The 15848-nt window shown below is 35.9% G+C and overlaps 1 protein-coding gene across 4 annotated transcripts in view; it reads right to left on the bottom strand.

The window, feature by feature from the left end:
- Positions 1-15848, bottom strand: part of TRIM33 (tripartite motif containing 33) — a 124608-nt gene that overhangs the window by 33316 nt on the left and 75444 nt on the right. For all 4 annotated transcript variants that reach the window (XM_002810397.6, XM_002810398.5, XM_054553878.2 and 1 more), the window contains exons 5-8: positions 7283-7399; positions 4385-4499; positions 1326-1472; positions 756-873 (exon numbers count right to left, since the gene is read on the bottom strand). In XM_002810397.6, coding sequence (XP_002810443.2) covers positions 756-873; positions 1326-1472; positions 4385-4499; positions 7283-7399 — 497 coding nt within the window. The remainder of the gene's footprint in view (positions 1-755; positions 874-1325; positions 1473-4384; positions 4500-7282; positions 7400-15848) is intronic.

Genomic DNA, 15848 nt, shown 5'->3' with positions numbered 1-15848 from the left:
GGTCTACGTCACACAAAAACAGCTGGCTGATGTCAGAACTAAGGCTATAGCTAAATTTGAATATAATTTTTTTTCTTTTACGCAAAGATTACTTTTTTTTTTTTTTTTAAACACAAGGGCAACCAGCCTCTGCTTTTACAATTCCCACTGTTTAGGACTTTCTGAAAATGAGTTTACTCAATCTGTAAATAGCTCTCTAATTGCTATGAAGTTTGTGTGCATGTGTTTTAACTGTGCTCTCTGTAACTTTCATCTATGGTCTTTAGGTCCATACTATGCTGTAACAAAAGCAAAATCCATTTCTCTTCCATGTGAAAAGAGCTACTCTTATCTTTCAAACATTCCTCAGGACCTAACTACTGGACACATTGGCATCCTAAAAGTCCGTCGCTAATGCACAATTTGGCTTAATTAAACAACTAAACATCTATGAAATTATTCCAGACAATGAATCATTTGCTAAGATTTCTATATGAAACAGTCAATATAAATTTAAAAGATGGAGGGTCGGGGGACTAGAAACAGCACACATTAAAAAACAATATACAGAGTAGACTCTCAACTTTCTTAAGATGTAATAACAGCCACACAAAACCACAGCTAAAGTGAGTTTCCAATGAATAACAACATATTTTTACATAAAATGTAAAACATTAGTTTTATATTTTAAAGTTAAAAATTTTATCTAAATTTGCTTTTTTTCTCCTTTTAATTCAGTGTTCCAAGTTATATTCATAAAACTCATTATTTCTCACCTAAATTGACTACATTCTTTGCCCAGAAGGTGGGATCACAATGGAAACGTATTGCTCCATTAGCAGCAGGGACAGGATCACACCGTGCTTTCAAAATATGACGCAACTGGAAAGTAATCTTAAAGGGAAAAAAATCCACATTAGTCTCAAAATTAAGTATCAATTGGGAAAAGATAAGATAAAGACATTAAGAAAAAAAGCACATATATTCCCACAGTGTCAGCCTCAGATTAGGCAGCATCAACATTTAAATTAGCAATCAAATCAAATGTACATACTTGAATTTCTGCCATTTTGGGTAATAAAGTGCATTAAGATACTAGGTATCTTCAAAAGAGTACATACTATATAATTTCACTTATATGAAATTCTAAAAAATGATAGAAATCAGATTAGTGGCTGCCTAGTGGAATGAGGAAACTTTGGGGGGTGATGGAAGTTTTCTGTATCTTGATGTGGTGGTGGCTACATTTGCCAAAATTAGAATGTATACTTTAAACAGGTGCAGTTCACTGAATATATATCTTAATAAAGTCCATTAAAGAAAAATAAAAACAGTATGTGTCTCACCAGTCGCTTGCTGTATAGTAGTGCTGTGCTGCTGCCACTTGCAATCGCCCAATTTGTGAAGTTCATAACATGCTTCACCTGCCGGGAAAGGCCTGTGATGTCATTCTGCTGCTGTAGTAACTTCATCTGTCTTTCCTTTGTAACATTCTGAAACAGAACAAGAGCTTCGCTGTAGAATTCTATATGAAAAAAAATCAACCCCATATTTCTAATGCAAATGGGCACAATACCTATACTTCCTTTAAAAATGGGCTAAGTGAATAAGCTCCATGATTATTTAGCAAGCCTATCATCAGAGGAAAAGCCACTAACAAAAGTGGGACTAAAACTTAGTACTCTAAGCTAAAAAGGATATTCCACATATAGAAATTAATGTTAGTTAATGTCACTTTTCTATCAACATGTCTGTTAAAAATAGTGTCTTCCTATTAGGTTAATCTAATATATGGTATTTATAGCATAAGGAGCTAACTTTAGAAATAAATGTATGTAATCTTAATACACTTTAAAGGCCAAAAAAATTTTGTGTCACCAGTGCCACCTCCTGGTATGGCATGAGAATGAAGTTAAAATCTCTCTTAAATATACAAGACAAAATGAAAAAGATAACTTCCAGAGTTCTAAGAGTAGAATTAGGGAAACTTTTGATATGACAGAAGTTCACAGAGAACAAAGAAGTAAGGACTGACCAAACTGCAAAAACCAATCTCAGAGAAACACTGCAAAGGAAAAATAAACTGCTTTATGGGAACTAAAATCACCCCAGGAGGGATGGGTAACGTCCTACATACTTTTGACATTCAGCATGCTAAACAACTCATCCACTATTTTCTTAAAAACTTTCTCTCAAAAAATGACTCAAGTTGGTTTTTCTGGACAATATTTTTCCTAAGGAAAGAAGCTGTTCATTTTATAATGTAAATCAATGGATAAGAGTATTCAACTGACAGAAGTTTGGTTTACTACGTTTCTTTTATAAAGCTTAGAAAAACGTTTCTTCTACGAAGTGTAAGAACACATTACACTAGAAAACATCTATTTTAAAATTATCATCATGTTAGTAGTATGTGGCGTATTTACCATTAGGTATTTGTATACACTTTTTAGCCTTAAGAGGCTTTTTTTTTTTTTTTTTTTAACAGAGTCTCACTCTGTCCCCCAGGCTGGAGTGCAGTGGTGCAATCTTGGTTCACTGCAAACTCCGCTTCCCAGGCTCAAGGGATCTTAAGAAGCATCTTTTAATTCAGAAACTCTTGAAATGGTTTTACAAATACTATTTTAGACGTACAGCTCAAATGTATTACAGTAAGTTTAAGTGTACCAAAAACAGTTACTAAGTGCTCTCTATTCACATGGGTCCTTTTGGGGGAAAAAACCTATTAGGGTTAAATGCAACAGACTGGTGTACAGTAGGAAAAGGGACCCACAACTTTAAGAATCTGCACGAGTCCTTTTTTTTTTTTTTTTTTTGAGACGGAGTCTTGCTGTGTCGCCCAGGCTGGAGTGCAGAGGTGCAATCTTGCCTCACTGCAACCTCCATCTCCTGGGTTCAAGCAATTCTCCTGCCTCAGCCTCCTGAGTAGCTGGGATTACAGGCATACACCACCATGCCTGGCTAATTTTTGTATTTTTTTTTAGTAGAGATGGGGTTTCACCATGTTGGCCAAGCTGGTCTCGAACTCCTGACCTTGTGATCCACCCACCTCAGCCTCCCAAAGTGCTGGGATTACAGGCGTGAGCCACCGCACCCGGCCAAGAGTACTTTTAATCTCACAAATTGTGTTTCACTGGAAAGATGTATTCCATTCAGAGATAACATTCTACTGACATCATTTCATTTTTATGTAACTATGCACCTAATATTTTTAAAGGGTTCTATGAAGAGATGGGACAGAAAAAAAAAAACTATTGACAATTTGAGGTTAATGGAAGTAATCAAATAAATCATTTCATTATTACTATTCAATGGTGCAGAAAAAATAATCCCCATATCATCTGAGCCTAGTTAAAAGCATGAAATCTTCAATCAGGAAATATTTCTCTTTCCAAAATTTCAACTTTCCAGAGCATGAAATTTTCAATCACGAAATATTTCTCTTTCTGAAACTTCAATTTCCCAGAAAACTCATATTTGAAATTTGCTAAAAATAAATCAAATGGGCAGTGGAGACTTTGATTAAAAATTTAGATTTCACGAACTGACTAGATTTTCATCTAGAAACTTACAACTACAAATTAACTTCAAAATAGGCAATATAAATACCAGTATCACAAAATTTTCACTAAGTTTAAGGTCCATAAATTTCAAAATGAGCAGCATTTTCTGCAAAACTATGGAAACATTTTTAAAATAAGGTAAAACACACAAATGACTCAAGCAGAAGCCCAACATGCATCTATATGGAAAAGTTAAATTGAGGCCCCATCTTAAGGGGGTGGGGAAGAAATGTGGTGGGATTACTTTGCTTTATGTACATCACATTTTAGTAACATTTCTTTTTTCTTTTTCTTTTTTTCATTTTGGAGACAGGGTCTCACTCTGTTGCCCAGGCTGGAGTGCAGGACACAATCACAGCTCATTGCAGCCTTGACCTCCCAGGCTCAGTCGATCTTCCCACCTCAGTTTCCTGAGTAGCTGTGACTACTGGTGCATGCCACCACCCTGACTAATTTTTGTATTTTTTGTAGAGGCAGGTTTCACCATGTTGCCTGGGCTGGTCTGGAACCCGGGGCTCAAGCGATCTGTCTGCCTTGGGCTCCCAAAGTGTTGGGATTACAGGTGTGAGTCACCATACCCAGTCTTAGTAACAATTATTTGATTTCTAAGAGGACATCACTATTTCCTAAGGTATACAGCTAAAGACAGTGTTATTAAATTGGGCCGCAAAGTAACTAACTAGAAAAGGTCTCTTTTCTAAAAGTAAATTTTAAAAACCTTATTTTAAGTTTTACTTTATTTCCATACCCCCCAACCCATCTAAAATAGTTTTCAATAAACATTAAAAACAGCTGAAGAGCAAGAGAAGCAGTTTTTGTTTTATTTTGGCTTTGAACCATACCTCTAGCTGCTGTAAGAGAGATTTTCCTTTCTTATTAATTTCATTGATAAGGGTGAAAATGGCCACTTTAATTTCCTGTTCTACTCGTTTGTTAGTCTCATTTACTTCTTTTATCCTGAATAAGAGAAATGCATCATTAGGTTATCAACTTATCCTAGGTCTCTGAATCATCAACTGTTACAGAAATTCATCCAACTGGGCACTTTAACCGAGTAATTAAAATGAAAACTTTGTCAAAATGTACAACTCATGTTTCAGCAGACCTGACCAATTTGGTCCAAACAAGTTATGTACATAGACAAATAATGAAACTAATATTTAGTAATTTTAAATTATGCTCATAAAGGACAGTTTATTAAGCTGGATGGCAATCTCCTTAAGTAACTATGACATGAATGTGATGCACAAACACCAGTGACTTCTGGTTAGTGTCAAATGCGGCACATTGGTTCTGTTTAACCTTGACACTTTCCAAGAACAATGTGCAAAAGGATAATGTCACAAGCAATAATTATCTTTTGAAAGGATAATAGTTAAACGTAGAAGCATTTATTTTCATTTATAACTTAGCCACTTCAAACGTGGGTTCTGATACACTCCCTTCAAAATTACTCTTAAAATGGTTTCCCTTTGTATACAATAAAGGGCATAAAACATTTTCAATCCATTTTTAAGAATAGCTTTAGATGTTTTATAAGTAGGTGTAAGCACCCAAAGCAGTTACGGAAGTTTTAGGTGCAAATATGAAGTGGCTGATACTTTGGTATTTACAAAACAGGAAGTGGAGAATCCCACCAATATAAATATATAAAATGTCAACCACCAACCATAAGACATAGCTTCAATTACATTCTACTTCTGTAAAAACTATAACCCATGCTTTCAGCTCCTAAACTGCCTTTCGTTTGCCAAGTTTGAATTTAGTAACTTTAATACACTCCAAGAAATAATGTAGTTTTTTCCTTCTCTGTACATCATTTGGCACTTACTTGAAAATTTTGAGTTTTGTCCTTATCTTACTAAGGTGAGTGGAAGATATTTTTAATATATAAAGGTACTAATAACTAGTGATAAGAAATATAGGTTTCAAATATAAAATGACTGGGCCAAAGACAGAAATCACTAAGCATGCTGAAAACAGAGAGTAGTTAGCCTCAGTCAGACTCCTATTGGACTTAATTAAGTCTACTGCATGTTCAATTTTGAAGAAAGAAAAAAATGTACATTAAAAAATAATGGCGATAGGTCAGTGAAAAATGTATCTAAAAGGGGAAGTTATCAGAGATTTTAATACTGTTTTTTTTAAAAACTTTCTACAGATGAAATCAATCTCCTCAACCCCGTGCCATCTTGTAACAGGTAAACCTCTTGCTCTACTTTTGTATACAGATTCCAGAACACGTGTACAAAATATATTTTAAAAATACTTATACAATGTACACACAAAACATCTGTATAAAAATATGGGACTGCCATATGAATCAACTCACTATATTTCCTTTGAAAGAGACGCCCATCTATCATTTCTGAGAAACAGTCTTCTCCAAATTAACCATATCATCAGTTTAACCTAAAACAACTGAACATTTCCAAAAACAAAAACCCACCAATGGGGGGGCAGTGGGGGGGGTGGGGGGGTGGGGGGGGTGGGGGGGTGGTGGTGGTGGTGGTGGTGGTGGTGGTGGTGGTGGTGGTGGTGGTGGTGGGGTGTGTGTGTGTGTATACAATCTACAAGCTCTGAGGAGCCTTTTATTTTCTTTTGGTGTTACTTAAGATAAAAAGTTCTGGCCAGGCACAGTGGCTCAGGCCTATAATCCCAGCACTTTGGGAGGCCGAGGCGGGTGGATCACGAGGTCAGGAGATCAAGACCATCCTGGCTAACACGGTGAAACCCCGTCTCTACTAAAAATACAAAAAATTAGCCGGGCATGGTGGTGGGCGCCTGTAGTCCCAGCTACTCGGGAGGCTGAGGCAGGAGAATGGCATGAACCCAGAAGGCGGAGCTTGCAGTGAGCCGAGATTGTGCCACTGCACTCCAGCCTGGGTGAAAGAGCGAGACTCCGTCTCAAAAAACAAAAAGTTCTACCATGTGTAAAGTACTATTTTCATTCATTCATTCATTCAATTATTTAATACTTTTGAGCAGCTACTATGTGTCATTTTAATCATACATTAATGAACTTTAATATTCATGAGAAGTCCTAATATTTTTGAGTCTATAAACACATATTAACCTTATTCATACCCCCAAGAATTTTAGTTTTAATTATGCCAGCTCAAAGTGTTTGTCTTTCTGGTGTAAGAGTCATAACTTTGTTAATCTGCTCTCTTATGGAACCTACTCTCACTTATTAATAAATTTACTTAGAAATATACCAAAGTAGAATACTTTTTAAATAATAAATGGTGATAATAATTATAAATACAATAGCAACAGCTAAAATCTAACTGCTTACTATGTGCCAGAAACTGTATCATGTATTCATCTTATAATGCTACTCATAAGATAAGCACTGTTTTCAAAGCTTATTTTACAAATGGGGAAATAATTTGTCCACCCGTGATACTCTCTTCTCTATACTGTATCTTCCACGCAATCTCCACTTTAAATTTTATAAGTCAACTCTCTCCATATTAATTTCTTTATTTCCACATTTAAGGTTTAACACAGACTAGAGTCTTATTAAAATAGACAAAGATGTGTCCTAAAAGGGTATACAAACGTTTGGTCAATTAAATTTTGTTTAATTGACAAATATTATAATCCCAAATTCATACCATTTCCCCCTCAAAAAAATGTTTTCTTTATATGCTTAATAAAGCAGAAAAACAGATTTAAACTGGACCCACTTCTTTTTAGTAATTCTTAAAATTATGGTTTTAAGGCAACAAACTTACCTATTCTGCACCTGAGTAGCTGCAAAATGAACATAATTCTTCTTCTCAAGAAGTTTCGCCAGTAGATTCTCAATTGCACCCTTCTGATTTTGAAAAGCTTCTTCCAAAAATTGATACCTTAAAACCAAAACAAAACCACATTTAAAACAAAACATTTATGATTAAGATTTTGGAAATTAAAAAAAGCTAAATAAGTCAATCTTGAAACCTTAATTAAGTGATCAACTCTATGCTGGCCACTCATACCTTATCTCAACAGCAACTTTTAACTGGCAATCACCCATCTCCCTCCAACTCTGACCCTGAAAGGCCATTATGAAAGAAAAAAATTACTCAGATAATGGTTGAGTGCTCTTATATTAGAGCTTTGATTCAGGATTACGCCTTTTTAAAAATTCAAATATTGGCATAAGTTGTATACATTTTAAATCATAAAGTGTAACCACATTATAGAAAATACTATAAAAGGAAGGGAAATCACTCATAGTTCCAACATCACAAAATTACTGCTACCACTGTAATATATAGTTTCTTAATCTTTTAATTATACATGTACCTATTTTTTAATAAAGACAAGGTCTATGTTATCCAGGCTGGTCTCAAACTCTTGGCCTCAAGCAATCCTCCTGCCTTGGCCTCTCAAAGTGCTAGGATTACAGGATTACAGGAGTGGGCCACTGCATGTAGCCTAACTATGCATTTTTAAATGCAATTATAACAATAATGAACATGCAAATTTACATCTGACTTTTATTCTTTATCTTGTCTTTATAATTACACTTAAAATAATTTTTCAGTTCTAGATGCCATGTACTGTCAAACTTTCCACAAGGGTTAAATCAATATAAAACACCACATCAACACCAGTTTTACTTTGTCAGCATGAATGCTATATGTTAAAATTTTCTAATCATAATAGTGCAAATATAGACTCTAAAAACATTTCTTTAGCTACTAGGAAGCTAGAATAATAGTTTTCTTTGCTACTTTTATTTCCTTTTTGTAAATTATTTATTAGGTTTTTAAGTTATTAAGTCAACAAATATTATTTAGTTTTTTTCTATGTCCTTTTTACATGGACTAAAGAATCCATTATTGTTTGTATTACTAACAAATAGTCACAAATACAAAATGATACCATACTGCGACAAGAGATATAATTCAGGTATATATAATTTACAAGAAACCACTGCCTAAATTGGCCTCAATAGCAAGAAAAGCATAGCAGAGAAGAACAGCATCTTATGCTAGGTACAGAGGCATGTTTGAGACATGTAAATACTTCAATATGGCCAAATAAAAATATACAAAAGTCAGAATATGAGACAATAACTGATAAAATCCACACATAAATACTTCAATATGGCCAAAGAAAAATATACAAAAGTCAGAATATGAGACAATAACTGATAAAATCCAGAGGCAAACTGTGAAGGGCCAAGTATAGCACACTATTTGTGCATTTAATCCTCTAAGTAATGGAAAACCTCTGAAGAATTCTAACCGGAATGTAATAATCACATTTACATTCTAGGAAAATCATCATACAGAAATATAAAAGACCCAAAGAAGGGAGTAGAAGGGAAAGACCAGCTAAAACTCTAAGACAGTAACTCATATGAGAGATCAGGGTACAGTACTGGTTGGTACAGCCAAACAAACAAGCTAGAACTGACTTTATCAGTGAGATCAGCAGATTTGAGAGGTTATGTGTCAGTTATGGCAAGGTCCATGGTACAACCTAAAAACTAAATGCCTAGCTAAGGCACAGTCAAGAAACAAATCATTGGAAATGAGTTCACAATTACTGTGTAATTGTCTATATGGGCACTGAAATCACAAAAGTAATAATACTATGAGCATCTAAATGTCCACTGTTTCTTCAATGAAAGTCTCAGCTAAGGCAGACAAGAGGAAAGACTATGAAATTGTTAACATAAAGGAAAGTTTGTTAAGATAAAGGGAAGTTTACTTAGTAGTGGGATACAAGAGGTACAAGAAGAATGGAGGACAGTAGGAGAGAAAATGTAGATCAATATGGGAATTTCTGTTTAGAAAACTGCTGGTGCACTGATTTTATTGTGGTAAAATATATGTAGTAAAATTTACCCGTTTGAACTTTTTTTTTGAGTCAGAGTCTCACTCTATCGCCCAGGCTGGAATGCACTGGAACCATCACGGCTCACTGCAGCCTCAAACTCATAAGCTCAAGCAATCCTCCTGCATCATTCTCCCGAGTAGCTGGGACTATAGACATGCACTTATTTTTTTTTATTTTTTACTTTTTTGTAGAGATGAAGTCTTGCCATGTTGCCCAAGCTGGTCTTGAACTCCTGGTCTCAAGTGATTCTCCTGCCTCGGCCAAAATGCTAGGATTACAGACATGAGCCACCACTTCCAGCCCAATTTAACCATTTTTAAGGAGAATATTTTTAAAGCTCAACTGTCTACAATGTTGAGCAACATTATAACTTGTGTAAGATATTAATAGCACAGGCCAGGCATGGTGGCTCATACCTGTAATCCCAGCACTTTGGAAGGCTGAGACAGGTGGATAACGAGGTCAGGAGATCGAGACCATCCTGGACAACATGGTGAAACCCTGTCTCTACTAAAATACAAAAAAATTAGCCCGGCATGGTGGTGTGTGCCTGTAGTCCCAGCTAGTCGAGATGTGGAGGCAGGGGAATCGCTTGAACTGGGGAGGCGGAGATTGCAGTGAGCCAAGATCACGCTACTGCACTCCAGCCTGGCGACAGAGTGAGACTCTGTCTCAAAAAAAAAAAAAGATACTAATAGCACAAAAAAGCACATGAATATTTTAAGAGAGTTTTTTTGTTTGTTTGTTTTTGAGATGGAGTCTCGCTCTGTCGTCCAGGCTGGAGTGCAGTGGCTCAATCTCGGCTCACTGCAACCTCCACCTCCCGGGTTCAAGCAGTTCTCCTCCTCAGCCTCCCGAGTAGCTGGGACTATAGATGTACACCACCACGCCTGGCTAATTTTTGTATGTTTAGTAGAGATGGGGTTTTGCCATGTTGGCCGGGCTGATCTCGAACTCCTGACCTCAGATGATCCGCCCACCTCGACCTCCCAAAGTGCTGGGATTACAGGCGTGAGCCACCGCTCCTGGCAAGAGGCTTTTAAAGAGGCTTTACTGTTAGATAGGGGACCCAAAGTTTGTTCCTTCGTGAAAGAGCAACATTTGATTTATCCCACATACTATGATTTCTCTATATCCAATAAAAACTATTACTATGTTAAATCTGAACAAATAAAGCAGAAATATGAGGATTCCATGCTAACCCTTTTGACTTAGCTTTATTTACACTGTGATGAAAAACAATCTTTTTGAAGGAGAATTTGATGATGTCAACAAATACACATTTGATAGAAAGGTTAACTAGTATCAAAATTCACAAAATTCTAACTCATAAAATTTAACCATGTACAAATTCCTCTTATCCCAAAATAAATATTTTTCAAAGTCCTGTTTCTAAATATATCTTGTTACATTCATGTGAACAAGAAACAAGCAAACACACACTATTTTCCTAAATATGATATACCTAGGTAAACTGAATTTTCTTTAATCAAAATTACAGCTGAAATGGGGAGAAAGAATAACCAACAAATGAACTAAATGTAGTTTTGATTAATACACAAATACTTCAAAGTAATTTCTTAGATTTTAATCTTGCATTTTAAAGTAGTATTTATTTATTTATTTAGAGACAGAGTCTCACTCTGTTGCCAGGCTGGAGTACAGTAGCACGATTTCGGCTCACTGCAACTTTGTACCTCCTGGGTCCAAGCGATTCTCCTGTCTCAGCCTCCCGAGAAGATAGGACTACAGGCGTAAGCCACGACACCCAGCTAATTTTTGTATTTTTAGTAGAGATGGGGCGTCACCATGTTGGCCAGGATGGTCTCAATCTCTTGACCTCGTGGATCCACCCACCTCGGCCTCCCAAAGTGCTGGGATTACAGGCGTGAGCCACTGCACCCAGTCTAAAGTAGTAATTCTTGTGGGCTTTCTTAGTCACAATGAACTATTCTCCATATTTCAAAATAAGTAAAATAAAGTAAAAATTATGTATGCCCAGGATTTAGTTAGGACAGACTAAGTAAAACTTTTTGTGCTTCTGGCTAGAATTATATAAACTTGGTAAAATTATCTGGTTTTGATCAGAATTAGTCAGCATGCTTAGCTTTTTTAAATTATTGAGATATAAATTATATTTAATACAGTTTTGTAAGAAGTTTATGAAAATATGGTGCTTGTGAGTAAAGGGTAGGAGATAAATAATAAAAGGGTGTTTTTTGCTGGGCACAGTGGCCCACACCTGTAAGTCCCAGGTATTCAGGAGGCTGAAGAGGCTGATGTAAGAGGACCACTTGAGCCCAGGTCAAGGCCAGTCTGGGCAACATGCATACAAATATACATGGATGGGTGTTTTTTAAAAGGCTGAGAATCACTTCGCTAATAACTTCAAACTTCTGAATGTACGTTATGGTCTTACTAAGTCCTGTGTTCTACTACTCTACTTCCCAAGTGATACAGTACTATTCTTAGTAATTGTCACTGTATATAGTAAGTTTTGATTTTGGCACATCTAGGGAAAAATGCATCATAGTGCTTTATATCCAAACTGAATAAGAGAACCTTTTTAATAAAACCCAGTTTCATTTTTCTTCAGTTATTCCATTTTTTGAATTACATTAAATTTCAAACATATATTAGAAATCTAATTCCACTGAATCGATCACCCATTTTCAAGAAGTATCCATTCATAGCTGATTTTATCTATACACCCATCCACTCCATCCCTTAGACTACTGTGAAGACAATTCCAAACATCATACTTTATCTAGACATTTCTCAATCTATAGATGGCAACAGCCTATTCTGATAACTTACTACATTTTCAGGCACTGGGCTAAGTATCTTAACATGCATTCTCTCATTTAACCTTTAGAAAAACTTAATGACTTAGATACTACTACTATTTTCATAGTTAAAAGCTGGATGACTTTGACAACTCTCTGTGTCTCACTTCTTCTCCAGTAAAATATAGAACAATCATCATATATACATGCACAGGACTGTCCTAAGAATTAAACTGGTCAAAACACACAAAGCAAAGCACTTAAGGCATACTAAGGATTTAATGCTTGCTATCACTGTTATTCTTAGCAGTAATTTTAAAGGATTTATACTGTTAGAATTTATATTGTTGCAAATGTATATTGTTCGTTATTTAAAGCTCTATGTGAAGGGGAGATGATAACAACCGTAAGAGTTCAGGAAAGGGACAGAGGGTAGGAAATGTGAGCAACTGTGAGGAAAATCTGAAAGGGTAGAAATTTCTATAAAGTATGGGAAAGACATTAAAATCCTCACATAAATAGAACAGGGACCAAAAGCTAACTCTCATTAAATCTCAAAAATCACAGTGACATCACCTGATATTTCAATTACCTAAGACTTCATTAGAACAGGATGTCACTTTCTATTGCTGTCTTCAAAATCATTTATCTTTTCTTCTGTAATAATATCTAATCTTCTGGCCAGGCACAGTGGCTTACGCCTGTAATCCCAGCACTTTGGGAGGCCGAGGTGGGCAGATCACGAGGTCATGAGTTTGAGATCAGCCTGACCAACATGGTGAAACCCCGTCTCTACTAAAACTACAAAAATTAGCTGGGCATGGTGGTGCACGCCTGTAATCCCAGCTACTCAGGAGGCTGAGGCAGGAGAACTTCTTGAACTTGGGAGGAGGAGATTGCAGTGAGCCGAGAGTGCGCCACGGCACTCCAGCCTGGGTGACAGAGAGACTCTGTATCAAAAAAAAATTCTAATCTCTGTTAATCCTATCCAAAATGAACCCCCCCATCAAAAAAAACAGTGAGCAGTGAAAAGTCATAAGTATATTAATATATGTATAATTGGCATCCCCAAAGGAGAAAAACAGAGGAAGAGAAAAAATATTAGAAATAGTAGTTATGGATAAAAGTTTTTCAAATTTGATGACCTATAGCTCTAAGAAGCTCAACATCCCCCAAGCACAAGAAACATTCAGAAACTACACTAAGGTATATAATTTCCAAACTGTTTAAAACCAGTGATAAAGAGAAAATATTAAAAGCAACCAGAAGAGAAAAAAGATACACTGTATAAAAATGAACAAAAATAAAACAGATTTCTTGATGGAAACAATGAGAGTGCAGCAACATCTTTCAACTACTCAAAGAAAACTTTCAGCCTTGAATTATTTATCCAGAAAAGTTAATATGAAGGTGAAACTACTAGGAGTGATAAAGATGTTCACTATTTTGACTGTGATGATGGATTCACAGTCCGTCACCACAAAGCAGAGATCCAAAACCTATACCACTACAAAGCAGAGATCCAAAAGTGCTATGACCTTAGCATAAGGGTACAGTAAGAGTAACCTGCCCCTCTATCACCTCAAAAAGATTGAATGACAATAACAATGATTCTGTGGAAGAGGAGAGGGGAGACCCTCAGAAGTTGTATCCACAAAACACTTCACATGTGAATTTTCAGACCAAGTGCACATCATCTTGGTGGTTCAAAACTTCATTCCGAAAATTTAACTGTCGGAAACTGGTAGTGCTTCCAGTCAATAGCAACAGGAAATTCAATCCTTTATTGTGGAAAGTATCTTAATTTTAGACAAAAAAAAAAAAAAATTGCATAATTTTTCAAGGAAAGAGGAAAGTTCATAGTTTTAAAAGACTACATATATAAGGAAAAATGGCACCCTAAGCAAGAATCAACAGAAATAACAGGAAGAACAGACTCACTAACAGAGGCAAAATAAATACATGTACTCTATTTAAAGAATAACACATAGCTAAAATGTTCAGGCAACTATTTAAAATTTTAGATGAAGTATACAAAATACCTCTTTGAACTTTTTTTGCTATCTAAAAATAAAGTTTTTAAAAGGGGGAGGAGCTGGCTGATTTAAAATATTTAAATTATAATGGATGGGTTTTAATGGCAGTTTAGACATAAAGAGAGTATTTGTGAACTGAGATTGTTCAGAGAAAAGTGTCTCCCTGTTTTGCATTTTCAATGTAAAAAAGGGGGGAATACAAACATTAAGAGAAATGGAGAATGCATTGAGGGGAGTCTAACATACATCTAACTGGAATTCCAGAAGAAGGACCAACAAAGAATGCAACACATGGAATATGTGAGGAGATTACTGATTGAAAGACACAATCATAACGCACATTTTTAAAGACATCTTTGTTATTCTTTACACAGTTTCTTTAGGTATACTTCTGTGTATAAATTATGTATCTTGTGACTCTTAAAAGACTTTTAAGACTCTTAAAGTACAAAGGCCAGGCATGGTGGCTCACCCCATAATCCGCAACAATTTGGGAGGCTGAAGTGGGAGGATCGCTTGTGGCCTGAAGTGCAAGACCAGCCAGGGTAATAAAGCAAGACCCTGTCTGGACAAAACATTTTAAAAAATGACTGGGGGTGGTGGCACATGCCTGTGCTTCCAGCTACTTCAGAGGATCACCTTAGTCCAAGAGTTTGAGGCTGCAGTGAGCTATGATCACACCACTGCTCTCCAGCCTTGGTAACAGAGTGAGACCTCATCCCCTTAAAAATAAAAAAGTATGTAGACATTATTGATATGAACTAAATTTGCCTATTTGCCAGGAAATATTCAAAGGGTAGGGATACCACAGTAAATAAGGTAAAATAAGGTCCTGTTCTTCCTTTCCTTACATTTTAATTAAGGAGAAAACAAAAATTTGAATAGGGTGATGTGACAGAGAGGACTAAGTGGCCAAACATTCTACATTGGATACATGCACAGAAGGGAACTCTTGAAGACGTGATGACACGTACAATTATTTCAAAGATAGGAACTAGGCATGCACAGAGAGATAACAGATGAGCTGTAAATAATCAGAGGCAAAGCTGCATTTTTGCAAAGGAAAATGACCAATTGGTTTTATTCTTTGCAATAATTTTGCCAATTAATAAAATTTTCACATGGGATACTTCTCAACTCATCTGCCCTCTTTGCCAAATGGGTAACTTTTATCTGTGGAACTAACGACTCTGAATGTGTTTCTTCCTCAAGTCTTCTCTCCTGATATTCTTCTCTTTCAAGTTAACTCTTAGTCATATGGAATTATTCTCCTTCTAGCCATAAGCAATGATTCTGCTGGGTAACTGACTCATTGAACCTATGGGCTCTTCAGATAGTTTGATATCCTAATAGGATCAGAAACTATAATATTAAAATTAATGAGGCTATGTTTCAGCAATACCCAAATGAATTAATTCAAATTTTAAAGAATACTCAGAGATGAACTATTATGGAACGAAATACTCAATATCAGTCTCATACAGACTATACAACTCCAAGATAGCAAGGACAGAGCACATTTTTTCATTATTGTATAGCTATCACCTAGCAAGGTACCTGGTATATGGTGAGTACTCGAATATCTACCGAACAAATGAGATCAATGAATACTTATTTGTTGAGTGAAGTTCAATAAACAAACC

This window comes from Pongo abelii, chromosome 1 (assembly GCF_028885655.2).
Source record: "Pongo abelii isolate AG06213 chromosome 1, NHGRI_mPonAbe1-v2.0_pri, whole genome shotgun sequence".
Classification (NCBI taxonomy): Eukaryota; Metazoa; Chordata; class Mammalia; order Primates; family Hominidae; genus Pongo; species Pongo abelii.
Note: the sequence above shows the minus strand (reverse complement) of the source record. Positions and strands in the feature narration are given on the sequence as shown.